Below are 27401 nucleotides of genomic sequence, written 5' to 3' on the forward strand. Positions count from 1 at the left end.
CATTGATCATTGAAGTTCTAAGCTTTACAATCCATAGAGGGCAAAATCGAGCAAACAAACACCTCTGTTCCAAAAGAACAATCAACCAAATATGGTACCAAAAAATAGGAAAGGAAGAACTTGGAACAAACATTCATAGCGAATTTAAAACTCTTATTTAAAACTCTTAAAATAAAATAGCGAATTTGAGTAGCTTAGTCATTAACTTTGTGAGGTTAGGTTTGACCACAACCTAATCAAAAAATGGATTCAGTTTTGTTATCTGTTCACAATTCATTTTAGCGTTTTTAATGTCTTCCCGACATAGATAAACACTAATCTCTCAATTTGTATCCTTTGATATGGTTGATAAGATATGAAGAAAGGACAAAAGGTTTACAAGAAGGCTTATTTGTAATCTCTGAGTGTCCATGTATCTACCGTAGAAGTAGCAATACCAAGCTGAAGGCTAATATGTAGCCATTGGGCCAGAGTAATTGGGTTAGCTAATCATCATTATCAGCTTCACGCTTGTCCTAGACAATTAACTGCTAAAGTGGTTCTTCCATGTAAAAAAGACAACATATATTACAGATACATATGACTATTAGAAACTTCATTTTCTTACCAATCTACAAATGACTAGACTAGAGTATAAGTAAAACAAGTTTCTGATGCTAAATGCATATAATATATTTTAACAGCTTATGAGTGTCATCAAAGCACCAGTGGTCTAGTGGTAGAATAGTACCCTGCCACGGTACAGACCCGGGTTCGATTCCCGGCTGGTGCATCTGAGCTGTGAAGAAAATGGTTTAGCGATGGATGGTTGGGTCCATCGCATTCATCTGATTTCCAGATGGTATAGCCACACCCTGAGCTCTCTTTTTTTTTTTTTGGATTTTCATTTCATGAAAAAAGATCATAAGATGGTAACACAGATGTACTAAAACAGGCTCCGTTTAAAAACACAAATGAATCCACAGAGAACAATATGAAAATGCACCAAAATACATTCATTTCCAAAGGGAACAATAATTTATTAGAATCTCATTTGTTCCTTGAAGAACAAACAATGAGAGTAGCAAACAATGAAACTCACAATCACAACAACACAACACCAACACAGTACCTCAAAAAAAAAATAGAATAATAAATAGTAGTAGAAAGTAAATCAAATCAAATGAATTTTAAAGCCTATTAACAGTTGTATTGATGAACCTCATGGTATGTCTTTGTCAATAGGCAGAGCTACTCTCACTAGCAGAGAGAGAAGGTCCTTCAGATTTGACCAAGCTTGAGCTATTATTATTGCTACTTATCTCCAGCCCTTGCAATCTCCCGTTCTGAAGAAACTCAGACACGCTCTGAGAATTGGACATGGCCTCCATTGGATTGTATCCGTGCATCTGCTGCATATCTTGGCCGTTGTTGATTGAGCCATGATGATAGGGTGGAATCGCCATGTAAGTGGAAGGAGAGTACTGAACCTGCTGCATTCCCATGTCAAAGGAATCTGAATTACCAGAGATTTCTCCAGTCTCAATCTTCATCCTTTCCAATTCTTTCCTCAGTGCTTCATTTAGAGCTATGTTTGCATTAACAAACAAAAAAACAAAAGCAGAGAGATTGAAGATCACAGACACCAAAACACATACAAAGGATTAGACTTTGTTGTTACCATTACGAAGGTGAGCTTGTTGCTCCATTGCCTGTAACCTGAGTTTTAGCTCTGTGTTTTCGTTGGCCAGTCCATTTGTATCTCTCTAACCAATTCAAACAACATTGAATTCACAAAAACTTTCCTATAAAATTACTTTCTTGTGTAGAACAGAGCAAAAGGATCTTTAACTTTATTGTTATGAAATCAAAACAACATTCGAACTGAGACTCTTGAATTCACCAAAACATCGTTCAAACTTCCCTATAAAGCTACTTTCTTGTATAGAAAGAACAGAGCAAAGAACTTTACTTTATTGTTTTGAAATCAAACTGAGACTCTTGAATTCACCAAAACATCGTTGAAACTTTCCTATAAAGCTAATTCTTGAGTGGAACAGAGCAAAGATGTTTACTTTATTGTTTTGAAATCAAAACAACATTCGAACTAGACTCTTACAATTCACCAAAACATCGTTCAAACTTCCCTATAAAGCTACTTTATTGTGTAGAACAGAGCAAAGATGTTTACTTTATTGTTTTGAAATCAAACAACATTCGAACTGAGACTCTTGAATTAACCAAAACAGGGTTGAAACTAACTACCCTTCAAAGCTACTTTCTTGTGTAGGTAGAACAGAGCATAGAACTTTACTTTATCATTTTGAAATCAAACAACATTGAACATGGTTGAAACTTGCCTATAAAGCTACTTTCTTTTGTAGAACAGAGCAAAGATCTTTTATTGTTTTCAAATCAAACAAAGAGACTCTTCGATTAACCAAAACATCGTTGAAACTTTACATTACCTGGAAGAGAGTGAGCTGAGCAGAGAGAGTGGTGGCTTCGGTCTGAAGAGACTGAACTTTACGCTCAAGTTCCTGAATGTATCTTGCTTTCCTCTCCTTCGAACGAGCTGCAGATTGCCTATTCGCCAAGATCCTGTAATCAAATCCAAAATCACTCTGAAACTCTCTCTCTCATTGATCTTCAATTCAAATAAAGCCTAATGGGCCTAAAAAGAAAGATACCTTTTGGCCCGTTTGGGATCGACGTTCCAAAGCTCAGAGAGCTTCTCAGGAGGCATAGCTTTCTTCGCGTCCATGATCTCGTTAGCGTACATCGCGCATCCCGCGTCGACGGAGTTGCTGTGGCGGTGGCGAGGACGAGACGACGAGGAGGACGGAACGGAGTTGGCGGCGGCGTGATTCGGAAACGCGATTGTAGTAGGGTGCGGATTCGAGGAGAGGCTGTCGACGTCGATGAAGGAGGAGAAGAGATCGTCGTCGGAGGGAAGGTCGTCGGAGGAAGGCGGCGGGCCGGAGGAGGAGAGCGGATCCATGAACATGAACATCGACATGTCGTCGGAGCGAGATCGCCGGTGGAAGGAGGAGGGGATCGGATCGACGGCATTTGGAGGTTGAGGATCTGGTTTCTCCATGAGAGGTTGATTGTGAATGTGCGAATTTTGAGAGTCAATGTGTGTTGTGAGGAAGAAGAAGGAGATAATGATGGAGATGAAGCTCTCTCTCTCTATCTCAGATGAAGAGCGTAGGAGGAGGAGAAAGAGAGAGAGAGAAGTGACGTCACTGTTTTTTAATTGGACGGTTTATAAAAAGGTTATTATTAAGTTAGTGATGAAAAGTAAAAAGAGAGGCACATTGACACGTGCATCTTGTCTCCCTCTTTTTTTCATTACATTACATTATATCTTATTTAATCTGGTCTTAATTATTCGTGTTTATGTTCTTAATACAGCTTAATTAGTCTCCTAGTACTACTACGATTACATGTTCTTTTTTAAATATTTGTCTCAACAAAGTTTTTAATTAACAACTATTGCATAACATCTCCCCACGTCTGACTCAAGATCTTGCATTATATAGTACTCCCTCCTTTCTATAATACTTGATGTTTTGCCTTAATACACAAAGAATAAAAAAAAATTATATTTTTTTCTAAAAAAACTATTTTAAAGATATAATTTTTAAATTATTTAATCAGTTATAAAAAATATTATAAAATTTAATTGGTTAAATAATTTCTATTAAAATTAAAGTTAACCTTAAAATCTCAAAATTTCATGTAAATTAAACAAAATATTCTTTTTAAAATATCATTTATACTGAAATGGAAGGAGTATCAAATTTGATGGGGGAAATTAGTAAAGAAAGACTAGCAAGAGTTTTCACAATGCTGATGACAGTAAAGTTTAAAGCAACTTGAACTTAGACGTGGAGAAAGCTATAAATCCATGAATAAGACATCACAACATTTTACACAAGCGATACAATACTATAACGCATTACAAAGATTTGACTCAACTTTGTTTTCCTTTATTGAAAGTTCATTTCGATAGCAGCTACTTTACCATTGCTTTTTTTTTTTTTTGAAATAACCCTTCTTTAACATATATATGGCTTGACTAGGGGAACCAACGAGCTGCTTAGGTGCATGGACATTACTTCGTTGGTCGAACCAACGAGCTTGCCACCGATGAAGACGGCTGGAACCGGCTTTGAACAGCCTAACCTCATTAATGCCTTCTCCATCTCCCGGCATTCAGGGTCCTTGTCGATCTCGTGGATCTTAGGGCTAACCCCGAGATCCAAGAAGAGGACTTGAACCGCGTAGGACAAACAACACGAGCTCTTGCTGAATATAACCACTCCTTTCTCTGACGATAGTCTCATAACCTTGTCCATTTTCTTGATGGAGTGAAAGGAGTCTTATAACAAAGACTCCTTGAGACCAAACCCGGAGATCGAGCTTGGTGTTGCTTGTGAGTCTGGTTACTTGAGTCTCAAGGCTATTTATAACCAAGTAGAAGAAGAATCAGAATCCAAATACTTTTTTTAAAGGAAGAGATCACAAGAAGATCGTGTTGAAAAGGATCCATAAAGAGGCTTTACTATGAACAAGATGATTCGAGGAGACCGAACCTTTTCTTAAGAGTTAGCCGCGTTACACACCTCTTATTTTTCTTGAAAGAACCATGAAGAGTTGCATTGGCTCATTCCATGTTCTTATATCCATAGATTCAAAGATAAGTTCTCAACGATACTCTTACAAGTAGCTAAAAAAGAGAGCAAGATGATTCGAGGACCGAACCTTTTCTTGGGCGTTAGCCGCGTTACACACCTCTTGTTTTTCTTGAAAGAACCAAGAAGAGTTGCATTGGTCATTCCAACGTTTTATTTCATAGATTCAAAGATACGGTCTCAACATACTCGTTCAAGTTGCTAAGAAGACAGGAATAGTCGTAGAATATTAGTTGATGCTTGATGCTTGATGCTTTTGGGCCATTTGATTTATTCTGTAGATTCTATGAATACGGGACATGGAATCAGATTCACCACGAAATTAAACCTTTCTGTCCTTTTCGCGCCATATAAATCCTACGAGAGTTTAAACAAAACATGATACAAAAAAGATTAGCATTATTAATACCTATAATAATCTAATGAGCATTGGCAATGTCCTAAAAATCGTTAGGCAGTAGTCAACCGTCTTATAGAAGATTATTGTTTACGCGGTTGCTTACGCTGATATTTTAGAATTTTTAGACCAAATTTTTTAAAATCAATTTGAAAAAATCGTTTCGCTCATATTCGATTTGCCGATTAGGTGCCATTTATACCGATTTTTAAAACATTAGGTATTATTTAATGTCAATTTTTTTTTTTTGTCATTGATAATTTATTAAACAAAGGCTACAGGAAGGCCCAACGGATAGGTGTAACAAACAAAGAGACAAAGGCCCGAAAGGTCCAACGACAATAAACTAAAAGACATTACGCCCCAAAATTAATGAATAATCAACGGCCACGATTAGAAGTCACTAAAATAAAGTTTTTTTTTTTTTTGTAATATCCTGCACTTCTGAGTGTTCTTCACCAAACATTTTTTTGTCCTTCCATGTGATGAAAACCAATTTTCCAAATTCGGATGAAAGGACAACACTTTTTAAATCTGTCTGAAGAAGAACTGATTAGGTTTGGTACTATCCAAAGGACACAACACAGTGACGACGAACCAAGCTCAGAACCATGAATCTCTGTCTCCACAATCCCGTAACGTGTGCTGATCGCAGCTCCTCTTTGTTCTCCGCCTTGAAGACTTCAAATTACAAACTGGGTACTTCAAAGTTTGGGTTTTTAAAGCATCGGAAGAAGAATCATGTGGTTGCTGTGAGGTCTGTTTCTACGAGTACGGTCACTACCGTTAAAGAAGAGACGAAGAGAGAGAGTCAAGTGTACGACGCCATCGTCATCGGGTCTGGGATTGGAGGATTAGTTGCGGCGACTCAGCTAGCAGTTAAAGAAGCTAAAGTTCTAGTTTTGGAGAAGTATCTCATCCCTGGTGGGAGCTCCGGTTATTACGAAAGAGATGGATACACATTCGATGTGGGTTCCTCTGTCATGTTTGGTTTCAGCGATAAGGTTTGTTTCGTTTGCTCTCGTAAAGACTCTCCCTTTAGATGAGAATGTTGAGTCACCATCATCTCTATTGAAAAATAAAAATAAGTAAATTACTCTATTTATATAGTAAATCAATTTTTAACTCATTTATAGAGTGAAACTAGAGTAATATTAGAGCATTTTTACTCTAAAATTAGAGTGTGGTCGGAGATGGACTAATGAGTTTAGTTTTGATGGGGACAGGGGAAACTAAACTTGATAACTCAGGCGTTGAAGGCAGTTGGTCGTGAGATGGAGGTTATACCTGATCCCACCACTGTCCATTTCCATCTTCCCAATGATCTCTCTGTTCAGGTTCATAGAGAGTATGATGAGTTCGTTAATGAGCTTATTAGCAAGTTTCCGCACGAGAAGGAAGGGGTTCTTGGGTTCTATGGCGTCTGCTGGAAGGTTCTGATGTGACTTTTTTACTTAATTGAATATTTGTAAGAGTGTGTATTTAAAGATTACAGACTGGAACAGATCTTCAACTCATTGAACTCTTTGGAACTGAAGTCACTTGAAGAGCCTATCTACCTTTTTGGACAGTTCTTTCAGAAGCCCCTTGAATGCTTGACACTCGGTACTCTTTTTGATGTTTGTTTCTGTGAGTGTATACATTGGTAAAATGTACTGATATGAATCTGTTCATGTTGTTCTGTTTGCTTTACAGCTTATTACTTGCCTCAAAATGCTGGGGATATAGCTCGGAAGTACATAAAAGATCCGCAATTGCTGTCTTTCATTGACGCAGAGGTGAGCAAAAAATGTCATTTGGTCCAAACATGCACAGTTTATTTTACACCATTTGTATTTTTTGCCTGCAGTGTTTCATTGTGAGCACAGTGAATGCTTTGCAGACGCCGATGATCAATGCAAGTATGGTAGGATTCTTGTTTTTGGGCATTTTGGTGTCTACTCCATGTTTCCCTTTCTGTTCAGTTTCTAAGTGTTCAAGGACAGGTTTTATGTGACAGGCACTATGGAGGGATTAACTACCCTGTTGGTGGTGTTGGTGGGATTGCAAGGTCTTTAGCAGGAGGACTAGTTGATCAAGGAAGTGAAATATTCTACAAAGCTAATGTGAAAAGCATAATTCTTGATGATGGAAAGGCTGTAAGTTTCTGTATAACTCTTGCTACATATATTCCAAGTTGTTGTTCTAAAACTCGATCTAGTCAGCAAATCAGACCTAAAGGAAACAATTTTTAAAAAAATCGGTTTAGATGCTCAAAATATCGTTCTAGGCGCCCGCCTAATCAATAATCCCATATAAAGCTTCCAACTACCCCTACCGAGTTCTTGAACATTGATTCTTGCTTAACCTCTTGAAATTCTTATTTGGTTGTGTTTTTTTTTATCTTCAGGTGGGTGTAAGGCTAGCAGATGGAAGAGAGTTCTTCGCTAAAACAATAATTTCTAATGCTACAAGATGGGATACGTTTGGTAAGAGAAAAGACAATGACTTACCAAACTGTTGCATAAGTGTTTTGTTCTGTAAGAATACTTTAACATAGTATTATGGTGCTGTAGGGAAGCTGTTGAAAGGAGAAAAGCTTCCAAAAGAAGAAGAAAACTTCCAGAAAGTCTATGTGAAGGCTCCATCGTTTCTCTCAATCCACATGGGTGTTAAAGCAGAGGTTCTCCCTCCAGATACAGATTGCCATCATTTCGTACTTGAGGTTTGTTATCTTCTCACTAAGAAGATCCATTCCCTTTGGCAGATTCATAGTTGTTTGAATGGGTTATGTTCTTTTGTTGCAACCTGTTAGGATGATTGGAAGAATCTGGAGGAGCCTTATGGCAGTATCTTCCTCAGCATTCCAACCATTCTTGATCCATCTTTGGCTCCAGATGGTCGACATATACTCCACATATTTACAACTTCTTCCATCGAAGATTGGGAGGTAAGAGGCTGATCTTAAAAGAGTTACACCAAGCATCAATTAGATATGCCATCTTATTTGACCATTTCATCTAAATTATGGTACTATAGGGACTCACTCCTAAAGAGTACGAGGCTAAAAAAGAAGAGGTGGCAGCTGGAATCATACAGAGGCTAGAGAAAAAACTGTTTCCTGGTCTCAGTTCATCTATTACTTTTAAGGAGGTTAGGCTTAATCTATGTTCCTGCCTAGATTTGCCATTCACATCTATATATCTAAGGTGTTTTTATGAGGCAGGTGGGCACACCAAGAACACACAGGCGATATCTTGCTAGGGATAAGGGAACGTATGGACCAATGCCAAGAGGAACACCAAAAGGTTTACTAGGCATGCCGTTTAACACAACTGTAAGTCAAAAGAAAAGAGTAGATGGTTCCCTTCTGGGGCTTAACTAAATGGTTTTGGCTGATTGTAATAGGCTATAGATGGTTTGTACTGCGTTGGGGATAGTTGTTTTCCTGGTCAGGGAGTTATAGCTGTGGCTTTCTCAGGAGTGATGTGTGCTCATCGTGTAGCTGCTGACATTGGTGAGAAAATTTGTAATAGAGACTTGTTGATTGCTATGAGAGTAAGAAGCTAACATTTTTTTTTCATATTTTGATTTGTAGGGCTTGAGAGAAAATCAAAGGTACTTGATGCTGGTCTTCTTGGTTTACTTGGTTGGTTAAGGACACTCGCATAGTCTCTAAAGGGTACAGGACACAAAGCTAGTGGAAGTGTTGCTCAAGTCCATAGGAGCGGCTTTTACTATGAACAACCTTTTTTATTTGTGGTTTAGGATCAAGAAGAGTTGCACATAGATAAGAAAAATATTTTTCCATATCCAATACTTTTTTTGTCTTTCTCTTCATACACTGATAAAATCAAATTAAGGAATCTAATCCTAGTATAATGGGCAAGGAATCTAATCTCAACTTCTTATGTTAACAAAAACATACTAGTTTGAAGAAGTTTGGTTCATGTATCATCATCTTCATTATTCCTCTCACTACAACCCTCCCACCAAGAAACAGGGCCCAAACCATCATCATCTATAGTCCCCTGCACATTTCACACCAAAACCTTCAGTAGGAGGCTTAATACAATTAGTTTCGTTATATAAATTATGCAAATACAAGTGTAATATAGCTTCAGAGAATGAAAACTTACAGTGATCACCATAGGAGCAAAAGGCTTTGCGTCCTCTGCTTGCTCAGTTGGAACAGGTGGATAGCTAATGTTCTCAACTCTAAAATTGATCTGCTTATTCACATCGCAAAGTTATAAACTTTTTTCAAAACTTTGTACCTAAAGAGAAAATGGGAAACCAAAAAAGGAAGAAGTTAACCTGACATGAATGGTCGATAATATACTCTTGTTCTTCAAATATCCACACCCATCTCATTTGACTCCTGTTAAATGTCAAAAACATTTCACTTTGTGATCCAGTAATTATATAAAGATGTAGGTAAAAAAAAAGCTCAATACCTATTGTAAGGGTCAGGCTCACAGCGGTTAGGTCTTGGTATGAGTGGAGCAGGCACATATATATCTTCAAAGAATCCAAGAGTCACTGCCACAGGGAACCATAAGTGTGCATATGAAAACGTTATAAGTAACCATTATGCACAACACTAGTAGTACTCACAGCGTAAGCCATTGGAATCAGATTCTTTGAACCTTGCAGCAATGACCTCACCAACGAATGGACGAAACACTACAATTCTAAAACGTACCTACAACAATCACAAAGAACAGTAAACAAAGATTTGGGTCAAACAATGATGCCACTAACAGTGTGAAATGAAGAAAAAGATGAGTAATTTGAATTGTACCTTGTAGGTGGCAGGACCATCACCGGGTAAGACAAAACCTCCTTCTGCTGATTTTATGTCGTAAATAGTCACGCAGAGGCCAATTGACAGAACCTTTTGTATTTTATTTTTAAAAAAAAAACTCTTTTTGGTAAGATTAGAGAGTGTGTATGTATAAGGGAAACAGAAGGTCAATGAGCAAACCTTGTTCAATAATAACTTTTGAAGCACTTTCTTAATGGCAACTTCGAGTGGGAGCTTAAGGAGATCCGGAGGCACTCTTACTGTATCTTCCATCTCGCTAAGACAGAACATGTTTGCAGATTTTTTCGAAAAGCTTCGGACGATTACGCTAAGCCTTGAGATTTAGCGGATTTGGCGCCTAGATCTTCTGAATTCAAATAGCCTTAGGCGATGTTGGAATCTGAATATAAACCCTAGTCCTTATAACTGGGGGAAGATGATCACGTGAGTATGCACGTGAGTAGACTTTTAATGGGCTTTTCAGTTGGCCCAATAAATTTATTAAGCTCAACGAGAGAGAATTATACAGAGCATTTATTACAGTCATTACACAGTGCCAATTCACAAGTAGAAGAGAGATTCTATTTAGACAAGATTAAGATAAAGTAAGCTCTGGAAAATATGAAAAAATTAACACGTAGGAGTTAAAGAATAAAGCTAATCAAAACATTGGTAACATGCTGAGAAGCTTGTTTAAAAAAAAAAAAAAATCTAGAATTGAACCTAATTTATCTGAATCCGTTTCGTATCAAGCTTGAATATTGCACTGTTGCAAGTAGGAGTGATAGTAAGGGACATGTCTGTTCCAGTAACGTTTGTATTTCTCTATTCCAATATCCAACCACGGCTTCATGATCCCATCGTAGTGTATTACCGCCGCTTGTTCGATGTCGACCGTTTTGATGTCTGATTCTCGACCTAACCCCATCACATGCCATCTCTTGTCCAACGGTAATGTTTGCCTATAGAAAGTCAACCACCCTATTGGTAAGCTTCCAGCTTTCCACAACGGTCTCTTTGTTCCCTGCCCAAAAAACGAAAATCCCAACTATCTCTGTTAAGTTTAGGTTCATTACACACATATAACAACTATACTAGCTTCACTTATGTCGTCTGCTAGTTTGATGAGACGCATTCTAAGCAAGCTATAGGACTACAGTATTAGTTATTTGAGAGATTAAGGGTGTTCTGCGTACCAGGTTGAAGTATTTTACGTATGTAGAAGTCAACTTCCGTCTTCTCCATTCTTCGAGATCAACTAGATTCATCCCAAACGCCCACGTGCACGCTTTAGGACTGAATTTCCCAGCGACCCATGCGTCTGAGAAATTAATAAATGTGCTCATTGAATGGAGTGAAGCTTCTTCACCTTCTTGACAAGTCTCTACAGCACCAATCACCTTCCCTTTCATATCAATGCTCCAGAGTCTACTTAAATCTCGCTGAACTACTACATCATGGTCAAAGAGTACCACCTTGTTCAAACCCGGGAATATATCCGGGAGATAGAAGCGTGCGTGGTTGAGAGTAGAAATGAATCTTGGGTCATTGGAGTTTTGCTTCATCAGCAACTGGTCAAAATCTGAAGGCAGGACATCCATATCATCAATGTTTTGGATTTGGATGGTAGCTTTACTTGGAATGTTTAGCAAAAACCACATGGAGATTGATGGGTAGTTAAGTGAATCAGTCACCACGTGGAATACAATTTTTTCCGGATCCTGCAAACAGCAATCATAACTCAGCACACTATTGTCAAAATAAAACAGAAGAAATGTGAAAAATTTACCTTTGAAGAAGATATTGTAGAGTTAACAACGACTGCAGAAGCCAAAACATTGTCAGAGAAGACAACATAATGACTGAGACTAGGATCATTGTAATTTTCCTGGTTAGGCATCTGTCTTTTTTCAGGATCCAGGGCAAAGTACTCTGATGTCAAACGCATGGAGAGACAGTGTTGCCCTTTTGGGGTGGTCCTTGCAGCAAGGTGCATTAGATATGTTGCTTGGTTTTTCTGCGCCTGAGCTAGCTCTTCTGTATTGTAATTCATGGCACGGAGTTTGGTAGCCATGGCAGGGCAACTGGTGAAGATACGACTAGCCTTGTATAGTGCAGCTTCCATGGGCTTCAACCTGCGAAGAGCGCTGAAAGAAACAACCACACCAGATGTGACCATAAGAATCTTCTTAAACAAAAAGGGTTTTCACGGATGCAATTAAACTATCATCTCCTCTTGAATCAAGCAGATGTGCTTACCCCTTCGACAAATCTTTATCCTTTGTCACGTCACCAACAGCACGTTCCAGATCTCTCATTCGAGTTCTCAACTCCTTCACACTCTGAGAATTGCTTCCAGGTGGGGCAAAATTCAGGTAGGCCTTAGCTTGTATAACTTTGTCTCTGATCTCCTTTATCTTCACATCTATTGCTCCATCACGCTGAGCCTTTGTGCTCTTTTCAACCTTGGATAAAGGGGGTTTGTAATCCGTTTTATTAGCAAGTTGAATAACTGTTAGCAACTGATCCTGACACAAAACAAAACAACAAATCATAACGTCGATACGTCTGATCTTAATACGTTCATAACAACTGGAAAGCCTAACTGGGATTTTCTATTCACTAGATCAACTAAGCAACTGGAATTGTTTCATAGCCTCAGTATCCATCAAGTTCATGTTATTTACTAAATCAGTTAGATAAAACACACACCTTCCCATCAGAGCTTTCTGTCCTCCGTTGTGACTCTTCCCTGAATTTAAAATCATTTCCTGAAACTCGTAACAACTAGAGATAAGAAAGCTGAAGAGTTAATTAACAAAAAAAAAAAGCAAGCTTGAAAACATGATCACACCATCAGTTTTTGGGAAATCAACTGTTTTCTCATCCTCGTTGGACTGAATAACAGCACCACTTTCATTAAAATCCCCATCCTTGAGGAGAATGTGCCTTGGCCCCTTCAAGCCTACTCCACCTTCCTGAATCACAAAGTTAAAACAATTGTAATTAAATGAATGGTCAAAAGGGTTTCGACGAGATGACACTGGGGACCAGTAAAGTAAGTTCCAAACTTACATGTTCGATAGCATTAAGTCTAAGGTCATTTGTCTTGTATCTCTACATAAAAAAATGGTAGCAGATCAGCTACAGTGCATAATAAAAGCTAAAGAGTATAATAAAAGCCTGAAGCGTATAATAAAAGCAAGATTAAGATCTGAAAACTTAGCACACAATCAGTGAAGAATCTCTCAAACTGATTGATTGTATTAGCAGATAACATCACACTTACAAAGTTGGATAAATCTTCGATCGATTCTCTCCGACCTGCGAAATGATAACCAAATCAAACTCAGATGAATAGATTCAGTCAAAGATCAAGTCAACAACACACGATCATTCACTAAAAATGTTACGAAAAGGAATCCAAAGGATAAAGGAGAGGAAGCTGACCAACGGGAGTGATGCTCTGAAGCCGATTCGAGAGGAGGATAAGCGGGGCGAAGAAAGAGATCGATAGCAGGGAGAGGAGGAGAGTCCTCTGCCATCGACGACTTTGCTTCATGAATATGCCAAACACTAAACCCAAATCTTAATCGTTCTCCAGGAAGAAGAAGAAGCAACGAATCTCTCTCTGGAGATGTCCTGCTTGATCAACAAGCAAGAGGCGAGACGCTGGATAAACTTAGGGTTTATAGATCCTTCTGGTGGTTTTGGGTTCCTCTAGAAATGGCAGTTTGTATGATTCTTCGCCTTGAGTTTCTGGGGGAGTTTAGATTCAGAGCTTCCTTCATGAATCATTCTCTTCTAATTTATTTTAAATCATTGTTTAATGATATATATTTAATGTACTTTAGGTTAATGACGCGGTGATGCGGATCAGGTGCGGGCGGGTGTACATGTGAAGTTATGTGACTTCTTTTGGAAATTTATAATAACCACCAATAGGAAATAGACACGTAGATGGATTTAGGCTAGGTTGCCTTTTGGATTTGCCTTGTTAAATGTTAACCGTGTTCGTTTTATTTTGTTAAATCTTCTGTTTCATTTTATTTGTGTAGAATGGTAAGAGTTAGAGGTAAATTGTGGAGAGGTGAAATTGAGTTTAGTCTCTCCACAAGTATTATATACTTGAACAAAACATAATTAACATGATTAACAACACTCTGTGGTATAGGAATTGCTTCCATAATGCTACATTTGATGAACTTTTAACACTCTTTTTGCGAGAATAAGATTTTGTGGAGACATGGTGCTCTACTAGTGTTTATTCCTCTCTATGGAATCTCCGGGATCATTACTTGAACTGCATGAGCAGTCGAAATGCCTTGTACAATCTCTTAATATAAGAACATATAACATCAACGGTAGACGGGCAATGTAGATTTGAGATATATTTTGCTTTACAAATCATGTTTTGTGATCACCAGCTGCAGTGAAGAGGGCTTTAAGGAAGGCCAATAAGTGAATCTAGTGTTTAGTGTGTTGGCGATCTTAGTATTGGTTCACTCTCTAGGCGGTAGTCTGTAAATGATCCTGAAGTGGTTCAATCTCTAAAGTTCTTGTAGTTCATATATAATATAGCTAAATCCCTTATAAGGATGTTTCATTTCATCAATGGTTACAAGAAGCAAACTCGTAGCTACTTAAGTCAACGTTGAGGTTATACACAATCAACAAATTAAATGTTCCTCCCTACTTTTACAATCGATGTACTCTTTACACTCTCTTGTCTTTGAGCTTTGGATGTTGTTGTTGTTTAGATCTTTCAACTTTCTGAATGGAGTATTTGAGTTCCTGTTGAATGTTAAACCTTGAAGGTGAAAGAACAATGTCTTTCCAGATTGATCCGGCTTCACAAGCTGGGTTCGGTTGGTTATAGAGCTGGTATATTGAGTCTGCGTTCTCGTTCAAACCTCCCACTCGTTTCAAACAGTCTATCTCCTCTGGATCCACCAGCAATGTCTTCTCCTTCTCTTTCCAACCTATCAGCTGCCATAAAACCACAACTTTCACCTGTTATTAGTGATTCTTGTCTAATTACAAAACAGCAACACTCTAGGTTTTGTTGTAGAGGTGAGAATTCTTGTTTAGTCTAGTGTATGACTGTTGTAACCAATGTCAAAAAATTGCTAGGTGGTAATTAGGCCATATAGGAGATTACTGATTAATCAGGAGCCTAGACTAATTTTTTGATCCCCTACACCGATTTCTTATATACTGTTAAAAAAATTTGTTATTAGGTTCGATTTGACGCATAGAACGTACTAGACCGATTTTTAGAACACTGGTTGTAATTAGTCCATGCGTAGTGCAAGGAAGTATAGCTTGGTTAATTTGAGTGAACTTGTGAAGGTTTAGAGAGGGAGCTATGTGAATGAGTTGGAGCATTTTTGATTGGTCTAAGAACTTGGTTTATGCATTGATCTGAGAGTTTAGTTCTTTTGGTTCAAGTCTGAACACTAACCTTTGGTGAGCCTTCCAGAGCATTGGTGCAGTAGAGCCTAGCACCATCAACAAGGCTACAATACGTAGGAAACGCATCTGCAAACCTTTTGTGAGATCTTAGCTGAGATCTCACCCTAACCGCTCTTCTACACATGATAGCTCTCCTACACTCCCAGCCAAAAAAACAAAAACATGCAAGTTAAGAGACAAACTTGAAGGATAGATAAGATAAAGAGTTGCTTGCTTGCTTGCACTCACCTAATGCCTCTTATAACAGCTAAGTATGCATCACACACGACTCCAACTAGTTCTATCCTATACGGCTTCCTCCTCCTCCCATCCTCCTGCAGCTGTTGTCTTTCACCAATCCGTTCCCAGTAATCCTCTGTGATTACCCCATCATCATCAACCTTGTATCCAGCTCCCATTCTGTAATGGTGACGGTGCACATTCCTCGCCATTGTTATCGTCTGCACCACAAATGGTACCCAAGAGAGTGTCCCATCCATTATCACGTCCCTCCCTTCGTTCAGTGCCGTCACTAGCAGCGATGAAGCTGCGTCTGTTGATGACTGGTGAACCAGTTCAGCTGTCTGGATCATATCTACATGTCCACGAGAGCTCAAGGCTCTGTATATGACGTCAGATTCCTTGAAAGCATCAGCTTCAATTACCACAGCGTCTGCTCCTGCCCAAAACGCTCTGAATCCATATGATAAAAACAAAGGTAAGCTTCAACAACACATTCTTTAAGTATAATATATTGATGATTAAGGAGATGTTTAATTACTCCTTGAGTATGTCCTTAAGAACAGTGCTTTTGCCTGCACCCATCCCACCACCCATGAGGAGTAGAACCGGGCTTCTGTCTTTGTGAGCCACTGGTTCCATAACCTCAGTGCACTGTGAGTCATCCACAGACGCTATCCCCATTGCTCTCATCTCCTCTACCAAAGTGTTGAACACTCTTGCTACTTTTAAGTTCTTAGTCACCCTATTGATCCTCTGTTCCCTATACCACATACCACACTATCATTTATGTATCACACTAAAACACAGACACAATGTTCAAAAAATCGCTAGATGGTAGTTAAACGCTCAATAGAAGACTAGCACTTAAATAGTCATTCGGTGTCTAGACGCGTTAACGAATTATTTATTTATTACATATTTCATATTTATATCACATATTTTATGCTTATTGTGCTTCATTAGAGAATCCCTCTAGTAAAATACTAAAATTTAGATATAACAAAAAATAAATAAAATTGGAGAAAAATGATTATCACTTAATTATAGACAAATTATATTGGTGAAGATAATATAATTAAATTAGTCATAACCACTTTGATATTAGTTAAACGATTTAGACAAATTTAGATCGATTTAAACCAATTTAAAATAATTTAACTGGTCTAGATCGGTTTAAATGGATTGGAATAACTCAAATCGAACTTTAAAAAAATCGTTTCGGTTATGATCAATTTGTCACCTAGGTGGAAGCCACCTATACCGATTTTTAGAACATTGCTAAAGCACAACACATGTTCTTTGTTCCTTACCTTGTAGCTGCCATCACAATCTGCTTCAGCTTCCTCTTAGGCTCAGTGTCCGCATGTAGAATCTGAGATTGATATATCACATTGAGTGTTTTGGTCTATAATTTGTTCATGACAGGAGAAAGGGATATTTTTACACACAAACCTGACTAATCATGAGATCAGCGTGGCTCCAATGAAAGGCAAAGTAGCTGAGAATGCATCTTTCAAACTCCTCAACGAGCTTAATGAAGAGAGAATCAGCGTCAGGCTCTTGAGAGAAGAAGCTGTAAATGTCTTCTTCACAGCATTCTGATTTGCTGATGTACTCTGCTGCTAGCTTGCAGAGATTCGGACAGTCTCTTCTGTCTTTAAACCCCATCTGCCTCGCCACGTAATGAGAGAACCTCTCGAGTTTCTCATGGTCTTTGTGTTTGTGAGATGTTTTTAGACGAGGGATGATTTTGGTGTCACGTAGTCTCCTGAGACGGTAATGCGCTGCGGCTGCTAGCATCAAACTGATCGATGATACCACCAGTACCTGCGTGTACTCTGCAACAACAACAACTCATTCAGTTTCAGACTATTCAAGAAGAAAATAATAAACCAAAAAAAAACTGGACCTCTCTGCATGGCTATGGATTGGTAGGGGATCAATTGGTGTGAGTTTTGATGGAACTCAGAAGATTGGTCGTTGTCGCCATTGTTGTTGTGTTCTTTGAGTCTCTTTTGTGTTTTTCTCCGTTCACTGCGGCGAGATTAATGATTATGGCTTCCTCACCACCATCCAATTTAGTCGTATGTTGCTAAAATAGCTCAGACCGATTACGCAGGAGATACATTGGTCTCTGAAACGAAGTCTAATAATAGAGCAGACCTTTACAAGTAGCAAGCAGAAGCATCGAACGAGTAAACTTGAATTGATTTATTATGATAATGATTCTGTGTGAACCAAAATTAATATTATCTGATTTGGCCAAAAACCGTAATTATTCGAATAATTATCATATGAAGAGAGACTTGAGAAGCAAGCAAGATAAATAGATGAGCTAAACAAAAGAAGCATAGAGATAAAAGAAAAAAATTGCGTAAACAATCAGATCTTAGCATTCAGAAGGCGATGGAGGAGAAACTCAATATCATAGATACAGAGGGTCAAGTCATTGACCGAGAAATCGAAACATCCTCAACCAAATAATGTCCTAAAACCTATTTTAAAAACTCGACAAAGGAACAAGACTACTAATATTACATAGGAGCAATACAAGTTGTCCTGAAATGACCCGTCTGTTGACACCGGCTACAATGAACCAGACGCTTCACACGATCACCATCATCCACTGGTCTTATCCTCCTCCTCCCCCTCCGAGCACCTCCTGTTACGTTTGGCGTTCTTATTCCACCACCACCACCTTCTATCTTTAAAACCTTTTCTCTCCACTCAACATTATCCGAAACCGGCTCTATACTCTCACCATAAGTTCTCCTGTAACTCTCCACAGTGAAACAACTCTCCGCGTACTTATACACATCCTCTTCGCAAGACAAGAGAGCTCCAACGGCGTGGCTACACGGCAAACCGAAAGCCTCCCAACGACGACACAGACAAGAACGTTTTTGTACATCCACAACAACGTTACCTTCACTATCCATGACTTCAAACTCAGCTTCGTTCGCTCTGTAAACTCGGTGGCCGCGAGATTTCGCTATAGCCGCAAGCATTCGACTCTCAGCAGAAGGAACAAGCACATCAGACCAATGCAAGCTCGCCTCGCGTCGCTCTTTGAAGAGACTCATCAAACGGCGGTGGATACACTCCATCGTCTGGATGATAGGAAGACCAGAGACATCTTCAATCCAATTATTAAGCGAATCGGTAACCACATTCGCTGTTAACTGCCCGAACCTCGTTCCTTCGAAGCACGCCGACGCCCATCGCGAAGGAGAGATGTTCTGTAACCATAAAAAGGCCTCCGGAGATATCTGCTGGATGCTGTTGAGTCTCGCATTGAACTCTAAGACGGTAGGAGAATGCGCAGCCTCCCAGAGAAGGCTCTCGAGAACCGAGCTGTGGAACTCTTTACTGAACATTTCCGCGAGATGACGAACGCAGAAGCCGTGAAACGCTCCTGGGAAGTTAGACTCTACACCGTCAACAACAGCTTTCTCCATGGTGGAGATTATAGTAACCTGCTTTCGTATACTTTCACTGTTCATTTCAAGACTTTTACGAAGCTCCGCGAGGAACTGATACCAGTTGGTACCGTTCTCTTCGTTGACAACAGCGTACGCCAACGGTAACACGCCTCCGTCTCCGTCAAATCCGCTAGCAACGAGCAATGTTCCCGGATACTTGCTCTTTAAAACCGCCTTGTCGAGAGCGATGAGAGGACGGCAGGCAGTTAAAAACCCGGTGATCGACGCTTTGAATGATACAAACACTTGTTGAAACCTCTCATCTTTAGGATTCGCGTGAACAACAGCTAAACTCCCTGGATTTGATCTCATGATTTCGTCGCAGTACTGTGGAAGGAGACGATACTCTTCTTCAAACGAGCCGGAGACGCGTAGCCTCCCCATTAACCGCTCTTTCCCTCTCCACGCTTGCTTGTAAGACAATGCAATCCCGTGAGTTCTGTGGATCTCTTCTAGTATCTGCTTCGGTTTGAAATGAGGATTCTCTTTCACCTTTTCTGCAACGGTATCAGCAACCCACTGAACAGTGGCTTGCTGATGACCGAGATGTGGAACCCCACAGCAAGTGTGGGTGGCGTGAATGGTTCTTATAGTGAAAGTTGGAGCTTTAGGAAGCTTGGCGCAGTGGATCCTCCAAGGGCAGCCTTGGGACGTGCACTTTGCGGTGAAGCGTGTCTTGTCGGATTTGATCGTTTGCATCTCGAAACGCTGAGAGATCGCTGCTTCTCGCAGCGATTTTCTACAGGCTTTGGCGTCCGGAAACTCCTTACCAACGGTCATACCGGGGACAGACCAGCATTGAGAAGGAGCCAAGTCTAAGTTATCATCATCAATCTCTTGCTTCTGTCTAGCTCCAGTGGCTTCGGTTACAGAGTCATCGTTGTGATGAATCGTTGAGTCTTGAAGAGCCGTCGCTTTGTGTTCTTGGAACTGGCTCCAGACCTCGTTTTCCTCGTAGGGAGAACCGATCTGGAGGTTGATGTCGAGTAGCTGTTCGAATTCGGAGTTGTAGTCGTGAGTAGGGAACAGCTCAAAGTTGTGTCGGATTCCAGTGAAATGATCTTGTCTGAACGACGAGTGAGGGTTCTCAGGCTTCACAAGCTCGTCGTTTGCCATAATCAATAACTAACCAAAGCTCGTCACTTGCTGTCAATGTATTGATCATGAGAAGTATATAGTCAGAAACTTTGATCGAAAATTCACAGAAAATTATTTTGAGATCATTTACAACAATGTTCCACACTGTATAAGTCCAACTCGAAAAAATTCACAAAATTGAGCATGCAAAGCCACAGAGAAGAGAAAAAATACGCAATGCTTCTGAATATAACCAAAGGAAGCATATAACATTAGCTAATGGCAAGAGAAGGAACTATTTTATATAAGAAATGAGGAGGATTGTGGAACTCACGATAGGAAGTGATGAGAAGAATCTGAATCCAGCGAGACCCGATTGAAGGAAAAAGTACAAAAGTGAAAGTGAATAATTCAAAAGAGAAGCGGTTAAGATTCTGTGTGTAGGGTTTAACTGTTTGTCTTGCTGGAGAAAGTGAAGGAGAATGTTTCTGTGGTCAACAAGAATAAAGAGATGACGTCGACTAAGAACGAAGGGTATTTAAGTTTTTTTTTTCTATTTATTTCATTCGAGGGGATTTAGGCGGCCCACTAATTGAGATTACTAAGGCCCACCACGATCATTAGTATCGGTAAACTAGTTGATTAGTATGAGAGAAGCCCATATATGTTCTTATTTGTTTGTGTTAATGACTTTGGAGTCTTAACACATAGACATAGACCGGTTTGATTTCCTTAACCGTCTTATTGGCTTTATAGTAAAAATTCTAGGTTTTTTTCCGGTTTAATTTAGCATTCTACATTATTCCGGCATCGAACTGGAATTAATTTAAAATGAAAAACTAAGCTCGAACCGGAAAATACTAATTATGCAGAAAATTGGAAAAAAATATACAATTTCAGCACACTGTCATGAATGAATTTCATAGGAGTGATTAAAAGTGCAATCAAGACTTTAATCTTCGTAAAACATGTAGAATTACCGGTTGTAATATTGTATGCGAAATGTTTTTCTAGTTTGTAATGCATAATTAATCGGTATAAAAGGAAAAAAAAAGGAAGTTGGAACCCGGTTAACCGTCTTATTGGTTTTACAGTAAAAATCGGGATTTTCCCGGTCTAATTTCCTTAACCGTTTTATATTGGCGCTATAAAAAAAAATTCGAGGTTAAAAAAAGGGTTTCTCTTCTCCTCTTCGCCTGAATAAGACTTTCGTCATCGCCATGGCCGCCGATGAGTTGATGCCGACTCACAAGTCGCACAGGGCTCCCAAATCAGGTCGTACCATGAAGAAGAAATCCGAAACCGACAAGAAGAAACGTGGCGTCTCCGATAACAAGAAGCAAAACCCTAAAGTAAGTCCCTCTCATCTCTTAAACGTCTCTTAGAGAGTTTCTTGAGTAACAAGCAACAACTTGTAACTTGATTCTGCAGGCGTTTAGCTTTACATCGGCTGCTAAGGCGAAGATTCTGAAGCTTCACGCTGTGGAGAAGGAGCAACGTACGGCGAATTCACCTTCCGACTATTGATCGTAATTACGGCGATCCTCCTCCTTTCGTCGTCGTTGTTCAAGGTCCCCCAGGGGTACTGTGTTGTTTTTAGACACTCTCTGTATATGTTTTTTTTTTTTGGTTTTGATGGTCTCTTGCCACTTTGTTTGTTTGGTTACTTTAGGTCGGAAAGTCTCTTGTGATTAAGTCCCTTGTGAAGCACTTTACACACCAGAATGTACCGGAAGTTCGAGGACCTATTACCATTGTACAAGGTTCTGTTCTGTGCTACATTCTTCATTAGTGTTTTCTTATATTAATGAGTTATAGTGGAAACAATATTTTTTTAAATTCGATTTATTCGATTTAAATCTGTTAAAATGAGTCTAAATCGATATAAAGTGGTCTAAATTTTTTTAATCAAACAATAATGTTAGTGAAATCTATAAATTTGTTAAAAAAAAATAATTCGTCAAAAAATATATAATTAGAAACAAAAGAAACTAAAATATCTAATATAAATATAAAGATGTAGAAATTTCTTGAACATTGTTTATATAGTGAGTTTTAAGGTTTAGGGTTTGATTCATCTTCTCATGTTTGGCTGGTCATGTATTTAGGTAAGAAGAATCGGATACAGTTTGTGGAATGTCCTAATGATATCAATGGGATGGTGGATTGTGCCAAGGTTGCTGATCTAGCTATTCTTCTCATAGACGGGAGTTATGGTTTTGAGATGGTGAGTAGTGAGACATACACCATTGACTATTATTTTTCTTCGCTTTACTGTGTTTTAATCTGTTTAATTAATCCGCAGGAAACCTTTGAGTTCCTCAATATAATGCAAGTGCATGGATTTCCCAAAGTTATGGGAGTCCTCACTCACCTGGATAAGTTCAACGACGTAAAGAAGCTAAGGAAAACAAAAAAAACGTCTCACGCATCGTTTTTGGACCGAAATATACAAAGGAGCTAAATTGTTTTATTTATCTGGTCTCATTCATGGGAAGTAAGTATCACCCACGTTGAATAGTTTCATCGATTTAGGATGACGTGTGGAAGAGGTTCACCTTTGATCTATATCTTTTATTGTCAGGTATTCAAAACTTGAAGTTGACAAGCTTTCCTGCTTTATATCTTTATCTTTAACCAAGTTTCATCCATTGAAGTGGCGAACGTCACATCCTTATGTGTTGGCTGATCGTATGGAAGATGTTACACCGCCCGAGAAACTTCAGATGGATAAGAAATGCGATAGAAATGTCACGTTGTATGGTTACCTACGTGGTTGTAACTTAAAAAAAGGGATGAAGGTATGTCATCAGATTATTGTCCTTAAAATACTGAATCCTCTTAGCCTTAAATAATATATATAATCTCTTATGATTATTATCAGGTTCATATTGCTGGAGTTGGTGATTATAGTTTAGCCGGGGTGACTGCCTTACCTGATCCTTGTCCTTTACCCTCAGCTGCCAAGAAGAAGGGGCTGCGGGACAGAGAAAAACTTTTCTACGCTCCTATGTCCGGGATTGGAGATCTTTTGTATGACAAAGATGCTGTTTACATCAACATAAATGATCACCTTGTTCAGTACTCTAAAACAGATGATAAAAATGGAGATTCTACTAATAAAGGTTACTTACTTGTTTCCCAAGTTTTAGTACCATATGGTGTCCTATATGTTTATGTAGTGGTCTCTTTGGAGCATTTAATTTAATTTAAACTTTTGGTCGTTCTAGGATCTCTAATTATGACATTTTTTTTCTCTTGGCAGGAAAGGGAAGGGATGTAGGTGAAGATTTGGTGAAGTCGTTGCAGAACACAAAATATTCTGTTGATGAGAAGTTAGGGAAGACGTTCATCAATTTATTTGGTAAAAAGACTATTTCCACCAGCTCAGAAAGAAAACTTGAGGAAGAGTCATCAGAGTCTGGTGATGAAGCTGAAGATTGTGTAATGGATGTAGAGAGCAGCGATGGTAAAACAAAGCAGAAAAATGAGATCCATGGTGGTCGGTTGAGGAGGAAAGCTATCTTCAAAGATGAAGTTGGCGATAGTGATGCAATGGTAATAATCTCTTTGCTTGATCTGATTTTTCGTACTACTTCTATGCATTATTAAAGTGTTTAGGATAGAAAATTATTGTTTAGACGGGCGCTTAGACCAATTTTTTAAATCGTTTCGCTTAGACCTGATTTGTCAAGCATGGTGGGTGTGACGCAGGGCTCAGACCAAGATGATGTTGAGGGAGAAGAAGATGTTGAATTTGACGGTGATGAATCTGAAGACGAAGAAGATGACTCTGCGTCTGACTCGCAGGACTTAGATGAAGATGATGTCCAGGAAGCAGAAGATAAGGTCCTTGGTAACATATCAAAATGGAAAGAACCCTTAAAGGAGAAGGGCAGAGAGAAGAAACCCAACTTGATGCAAATTGTTTATGGTGGACCGGGACCATCAGCTACTACTCCCTTGATAAATGAAACCCATGCAATTAGTGATGATGATGAAGAAAGTGATGCTGAAGATTTCTTTAAGCTAAAAGGAGAACAAAGCAAGGTTTGTCATTTTCAAAGACCATTCAAACTTTGGTGATTCTTGTCTCATACTAACGGCTCTTTGTTTAATCTATTTCCAGAACTTAGGTGGTGCAATTAATGTGGGATATGTCAACGCAGATGACTGTTCAAGATTTGTAAATTATGGAAACCTGAAAATTTGGAAAGAGAAAGAAGACTGTGAGATCATCCGTAATCGATTCACCACTGGTGATTGGTCAGAAGCTGCCCTGAGAAATCAAAACTCAGTCCCTGGCGATGAAGGTGGTGATTTTGAGGATCTAGAAGCAGAGAACGTGGAGTCTGGTACAAATCAAAATGAAGATAGTGAAGTAGTTGAGCGTAGGCATCAAAAGCTGGCTCTCCGAGCGAAGTTTGATGCGAACAATCCCATTTATAGTGAAGCCAAGGAACTCGGATACGTTGATAAAGTTAGTAAATGTTTTTGCCACCTATTCTCTATTGTTTTCTCACTCTATTTGCTTTTCCAGATGAAGGAGGAGCTTGAAACTAGAAAACAAATGAACATGTTAGAGCTCAATGACCTTGATGAGGATACTCGAATTGAGGTAGAAGGTTTCCGGACTGGAACATACTTGCGTCTAGAGATTCACAATGTTCCTTGTGAGATGGTCGAGTTCTTTGATCCGTGTCATCCAGTTCTTATCGGAGGTATCGGTTACGGCGAGGATAATGCAGGATATATGCAGGTAAGGAGCTGAGGCTTACAACCATTTTTCTCATTTTATAACTATTTTCATCATGAAAATATAATATGTTTTTTCTTTGTCGTTAGGCACGGTTGAAGAAACATAGGTGGCACAAGAAAGTACTGAAGACGAGAGATCCCATTATTGTGTCTATTGGATGGAGACGCTATCAGACTGTTCCTGTATACGCCATTGAGGATCGCAATGATAGGCATCGAATGCTCAAGTATACTCCGGAACACATGCACTGCCTTGCTACGTTCTGGGGTCCTCTTGTCCCGCCCAACACTGGCTTTGTCGCTTTCCAAAACCTGTCGAGTAATCAGGTATGCTAATGCACTGTTTTGCTTGAGATTTTGATGGTGTGATTGAGTTTTTGTGATATATATATTTGGTTAAGTGAAGTGCATCTTTATGAAACGAGTAGTGTGAGTTTAAGTTGTGACTAACCAGTAGCCAATACTAGTATACAAGTATGCATAGTAAGGTCAATTTTTTTAAGAAAAAAATTTAATGGTAAATTGTAAACTTTTAAAAAGATAATTGTGTTTATTAAAATTTTATTGGTAAAAAAATTATTAGGTATAGTTTATTAAAAAATTAAAGCATTAATAATCAAAATTTATGTTTTACCGAAATTCTCAAATTTACATCTGTTGTTCCCCGGCTGAGAGATCTGTTGTTCTACTTTCCCACTGAATGTTAGCTATCTTGGTGTGTGTGTGTGTCTTCAGGCAGGGTTTAGGATAACAGCGACTTCTGTAGTACTCGAGTATAATCACCAAGCCCGTATCGCAAAGAAAATCAAGCTGGTTGGTCACCCATGCAAGATCAAGAAAAAAACTGCCTTCATCAAAGACATGTTCACTTCTGACCTTGAAATAGCTCGATTCGAAGGTTCCTCTGTCCGGACAGTTAATGGCATTAGAGGACAAGTTAAAAAGGTACACCCATTAGCTTAAGCATTTTCATTTCATGTTTGCTCTCCTGTTCTATACTAATAGCCTTTGCCTTTTTGTCAGGCTGGAAAAAACATGCTCGATAACAATGCACAGGAAGGGATCGCGAGGTGTACATTTGAAGATCAAATAAAAATGAGCGACATAGTCTTCTTAAAGGCTTGGCCGACGGTGGAAGTTCCACAGTTTTACAATCCTCTAACTACAGCGTTGCAGCCTCGGGAGAAGACCTGGACAGGGATGAGAACGTTTTGGGAGCTTCGTAGGCAGCATAATATTCCTATTCCGGTGAATAAGGATTCACTCTACAAGGTAAGAAAAGTCTATTAAACATTGTATATAGGAAGGTGACGTTTCCCACAAATAATTTATATCTTTTTGTTGTTGTAGCCAATTGAAAGGAAGATAAAGAAGTTCAATCCATTGGTGATTTCAAATAAACTACAAGAAGAGTTACCGTTTGCTTCCAAACCCAAAAATAAACCAGGGCGAAAGAGACCGTCACTAGATGTTAGAAGAGCTGTTGTAATGGAGCCGGGAGAAAGAAAGGCTCTTGCTATAGTCCAGCAGTTGAAGCTGATGAATAAAGTCAAGGTAATGTTGTCTATGCATAAAAGTTGTGTTGGTATATGTGATCTCTTTTTATTAATAATAATGGACTTTGGAACTGTGAATAAAAAAATACAGATGATTAAGAGAAAAGCAAAGGAGCAGGAGAAGAGGAAAGCGTATGAGGCAGAGAAAGCTAAGAAGGAGGTAATCTCTAAGAAACGTAACAGAGAGGAGAGACGTGAGAGGTATCGTACTGAAGATAATAAACAGAAGAATAAGAAGATGAGACGAAACCAAGATTAATACATTTTTTTTTTTGCTAAGACCAAGATTACTACATTTTTCTGATCTCAAACTAGTGTTGCTTCAAACTTTCATGTCATTTATTTAAAGGAAAAAAAACTAACTGAAATTAGATTGGAAATGAAGCTAGATATCGAATTACTCTATAAATCATTTGGATTTGCATATTCTATGATTGTTTTTTTCTTTCAATTGTTGGTCTAGTGATATAATCAGAATTTTAAATTCAACTGCCACAAGGCCCACAAGTATGTATAAAATTTGTGACAAAACCAAAAATCACATGCATACTAATAATATACGAAGCTTCTTTAATCAGCTTTCATGATGGTGGGATGATCAAAATATCCTAAACAATCTTCCTCGGCAAACACATTATTTTTGTTAGAGTATAGAGTCTTATTCTGTCATGCTTTTCTATTTGTGAAAGAGATAATATTCTATAAAAATATTTGGCACACTTACTTTATTTAGCAGTATCAAATAAGTCTAAAAAAAATCTAATGTGATGTTCCCAAAAAAAAAAAGTCAGATAAAAAAAAAACCCTGGTGGTATAACAAGTAAGTAAAGCTAATATATAATTATCAAATAAATAGAATCCCAGCTTGGTAGAGACTTGAGTCAAATTGATTTCGTTATAAAACAATGACCATTGACCAGAAAATACGAAGAAAGTTTGGTAAAATTCGTTGTTATTGTTTTTTGGTCA

The 27401-nt window shown here is 38.7% G+C and overlaps 8 protein-coding genes and 2 non-coding genes across 12 annotated transcripts; 4 read left to right on the top strand and 6 right to left on the bottom strand.

Moving 5' to 3' along the window:
- Positions 1-701: 701 nt before the first annotated feature.
- TRNAG-GCC lies at positions 702-772 on the top strand. Its single transcript has one exon. It is a non-coding gene; the product is annotated as a tRNA-Gly (tRNA).
- A 3-nt stretch (positions 773-775) lies between these two features.
- Positions 776-862, top strand: LOC125578849. Its single transcript, XR_007316930.1, has one exon. It is a non-coding gene; the product is annotated as a small nucleolar RNA snoR114 (small nucleolar RNA).
- Positions 863-980: 118 nt separating this feature from the next.
- LOC106419809 (transcription factor RF2b) lies at positions 981-3238 on the bottom strand. Its single transcript, XM_013860645.3, has 4 exons — positions 2670-3238; positions 2448-2580; positions 1661-1745; positions 981-1567 (listed from the first exon to the last, which is right to left on the bottom strand). The coding sequence occupies exons 1-4, from the start codon at positions 3077-3079 to the stop codon at positions 1218-1220; spliced, it is 978 nt and encodes a 325-aa protein (XP_013716099.2). The 5' UTR covers positions 3080-3238; the 3' UTR covers positions 981-1217.
- Positions 3239-3866: 628 nt separating this feature from the next.
- LOC125578638 (monothiol glutaredoxin-S11-like) lies at positions 3867-4441 on the bottom strand. Its single transcript, XM_048741930.1, has one exon. It carries the CDS (start codon positions 4341-4343, stop codon positions 4044-4046), a length of 300 nt encoding a protein of 99 aa, XP_048597887.1. The 5' UTR covers positions 4344-4441; the 3' UTR covers positions 3867-4043.
- A 1066-nt stretch (positions 4442-5507) lies between these two features.
- LOC125578640 (prolycopene isomerase, chloroplastic) lies at positions 5508-8948 on the top strand. Its single transcript, XM_048741933.1, has 13 exons — positions 5508-6080; positions 6303-6509; positions 6582-6681; positions 6772-6854; positions 6926-6982; positions 7062-7214; positions 7466-7544; positions 7632-7780; positions 7871-8005; positions 8095-8208; positions 8282-8392; positions 8464-8572; positions 8654-8948. Exons 1-13 carry the CDS (start codon positions 5688-5690, stop codon positions 8725-8727), a joined length of 1764 nt encoding a protein of 587 aa, XP_048597890.1. The 5' UTR covers positions 5508-5687; the 3' UTR covers positions 8728-8948.
- Positions 8949-10163, bottom strand: LOC125574955 (DNA-directed RNA polymerase III subunit RPC8-like). Of its 2 annotated transcripts, XM_048741935.1 has the most exons (7): positions 10043-10163; positions 9860-9952; positions 9673-9760; positions 9513-9597; positions 9373-9436; positions 9195-9284; positions 8949-9086 (listed from the first exon to the last, which is right to left on the bottom strand). In XM_048741935.1, exons 1-7 carry the CDS (start codon positions 10151-10153, stop codon positions 9003-9005), a joined length of 615 nt encoding a protein of 204 aa, XP_048597892.1. In that variant the 5' UTR covers positions 10154-10163; the 3' UTR covers positions 8949-9002. The 2 variants fall into 2 exon arrangements, with proteins under 2 accessions (XP_048597892.1, XP_048597891.1); XM_048741934.1 differs by lacking the exon at positions 8949-9086 and having other exon boundaries at positions 9096-9284; positions 9860-10163.
- Positions 10164-10375: 212 nt separating this feature from the next.
- On the bottom strand, positions 10376-13658 carry LOC125578639 (probable galacturonosyltransferase 6). Of its 2 annotated transcripts, none has more exons than XM_048741932.1 (9): positions 13313-13658; positions 13152-13186; positions 12938-12979; positions 12717-12840; positions 12575-12633; positions 12122-12384; positions 11652-12009; positions 11059-11583; positions 10376-10886 (listed from the first exon to the last, which is right to left on the bottom strand). In XM_048741932.1, exons 1-9 carry the CDS (start codon positions 13422-13424, stop codon positions 10611-10613), a joined length of 1794 nt encoding a protein of 597 aa, XP_048597889.1. In that variant the 5' UTR covers positions 13425-13658; the 3' UTR covers positions 10376-10610. The 2 variants fall into 2 exon arrangements, with proteins under 2 accessions (XP_048597889.1, XP_048597888.1); XM_048741931.1 differs by having other exon boundaries at positions 12122-12390; positions 13313-13657.
- A 9-nt stretch (positions 13659-13667) lies between these two features.
- LOC106419949 (calmodulin calcium-dependent NAD kinase) lies at positions 13668-17746 on the bottom strand. The gene is made up of 7 exons (XM_013860788.3): positions 17469-17746; positions 17012-17397; positions 16870-16931; positions 16098-16319; positions 15566-16009; positions 15327-15471; positions 13668-14851 (listed from the first exon to the last, which is right to left on the bottom strand). Exons 1-7 carry the CDS (start codon positions 17476-17478, stop codon positions 14579-14581), a joined length of 1542 nt encoding a protein of 513 aa, XP_013716242.1. The 5' UTR covers positions 17479-17746; the 3' UTR covers positions 13668-14578.
- Positions 17747-17916: 170 nt separating this feature from the next.
- Positions 17917-20637, bottom strand: LOC106419903. The gene is made up of 2 exons (XM_013860748.3): positions 20453-20637; positions 17917-20187 (listed from the first exon to the last, which is right to left on the bottom strand). The coding sequence occupies exon 2, from the start codon at positions 20155-20157 to the stop codon at positions 18094-18096; it is 2064 nt and encodes a 687-aa protein (XP_013716202.2). The 5' UTR covers positions 20158-20187; positions 20453-20637; the 3' UTR covers positions 17917-18093.
- Positions 20638-21088: 451 nt separating this feature from the next.
- Positions 21089-27398, top strand: LOC106420065 (ribosome biogenesis protein BMS1 homolog). Its single transcript, XM_022707974.2, is given in 18 exon segments — positions 21089-21470; positions 21550-21615; positions 21617-21700; positions 21791-21881; positions 22227-22345; positions 22424-22531; positions 22533-22615; positions 22703-22919; positions 23003-23243; positions 23384-23676; positions 23833-24168; positions 24248-24598; positions 24659-24877; positions 24964-25203; positions 25612-25821; positions 25900-26148; positions 26227-26430; positions 26524-27398. Coding segments are annotated over 18 exon segments (3411 nt in total). The 5' UTR covers positions 21089-21338; the 3' UTR covers positions 26692-27398.
- The last annotated feature ends 3 nt before the right edge of the window (positions 27399-27401 follow it).

This window comes from Brassica napus, chromosome A9 (genome assembly GCF_020379485.1).
Source record: "Brassica napus cultivar Da-Ae chromosome A9, Da-Ae, whole genome shotgun sequence".
NCBI lineage: Eukaryota > Viridiplantae > Streptophyta > Magnoliopsida > Brassicales > Brassicaceae > Brassica > Brassica napus.

Coding starts and splice junctions, on each gene's coding strand:
- LOC106419809 (XM_013860645.3), bottom strand. CDS start 3,079: ATGGAGAAACCAGATCCTCAACCTCCAAATGCCGTCGATCCGATCCCC. Junction 2,581..2,669: donor GATCCCAAACGGGCCAAAAG/GTATCTTTCTTT, acceptor ATTTGATTACAG/GATCTTGGCGAATAGGCAAT. Junction 1,746..2,447: donor CTCAGCTCACTCTCTTCCAG/GTAATGTAAAGT, acceptor TGAATTGGTTAG/AGAGATACAAATGGACTGGC.
- LOC125578638 (XM_048741930.1), bottom strand. CDS start 4,343: ATGGACAAGGTTATGAGACTATCGTCAGAGAAAGGAGTGGTTATATTC.
- LOC125578640 (XM_048741933.1), top strand. CDS start 5,688: ATGAATCTCTGTCTCCACAATCCCGTAACGTGTGCTGATCGCAGCTCC. Junction 6,983..7,061: donor CGATGATCAATGCAAGTATG/GTAGGATTCTTG, acceptor GTTCAAGGACAG/GTTTTATGTGACAGGCACTA. Junction 8,573..8,653: donor TCGTGTAGCTGCTGACATTG/GTGAGAAAATTT, acceptor TTTGATTTGTAG/GGCTTGAGAGAAAATCAAAG.
- LOC125574955 (XM_048741934.1), bottom strand. CDS start 10,153: ATGTTCTGTCTTAGCGAGATGGAAGATACAGTAAGAGTGCCTCCGGAT. Junction 9,761..9,859: donor ATGGTCCTGCCACCTACAAG/GTACAATTCAAA, acceptor TGATTGTTGTAG/GTACGTTTTAGAATTGTAGT. Junction 9,598..9,672: donor TGATTCCAATGGCTTACGCT/GTGAGTACTACT, acceptor TCCCTGTGGCAG/TGACTCTTGGATTCTTTGAA.
- LOC125578639 (XM_048741931.1), bottom strand. CDS start 13,424: ATGAAGCAAAGTCGTCGATGGCAGAGGACTCTCCTCCTCTCCCTGCTA. Junction 12,634..12,716: donor TGATTTCCCAAAAACTGATG/GTGTGATCATGT, acceptor TACGAGTTTCAG/GAAATGATTTTAAATTCAGG. Junction 10,887..11,058: donor ACGTAAAATACTTCAACCTG/GTACGCAGAACA, acceptor TTTTTTGGGCAG/GGAACAAAGAGACCGTTGTG.
- LOC106419949 (XM_013860788.3), bottom strand. Junction 16,320..16,869: donor ATTGTGATGGCAGCTACAAG/GTAAGGAACAAA, acceptor TATGTGGTATAG/GGAACAGAGGATCAATAGGG. Junction 16,010..16,097: donor CTTAAGGACATACTCAAGGA/GTAATTAAACAT, acceptor ATATGGATTCAG/AGCGTTTTGGGCAGGAGCAG.
- LOC106419903 (XM_013860748.3), bottom strand. CDS start 20,157: ATGGCAAACGACGAGCTTGTGAAGCCTGAGAACCCTCACTCGTCGTTC.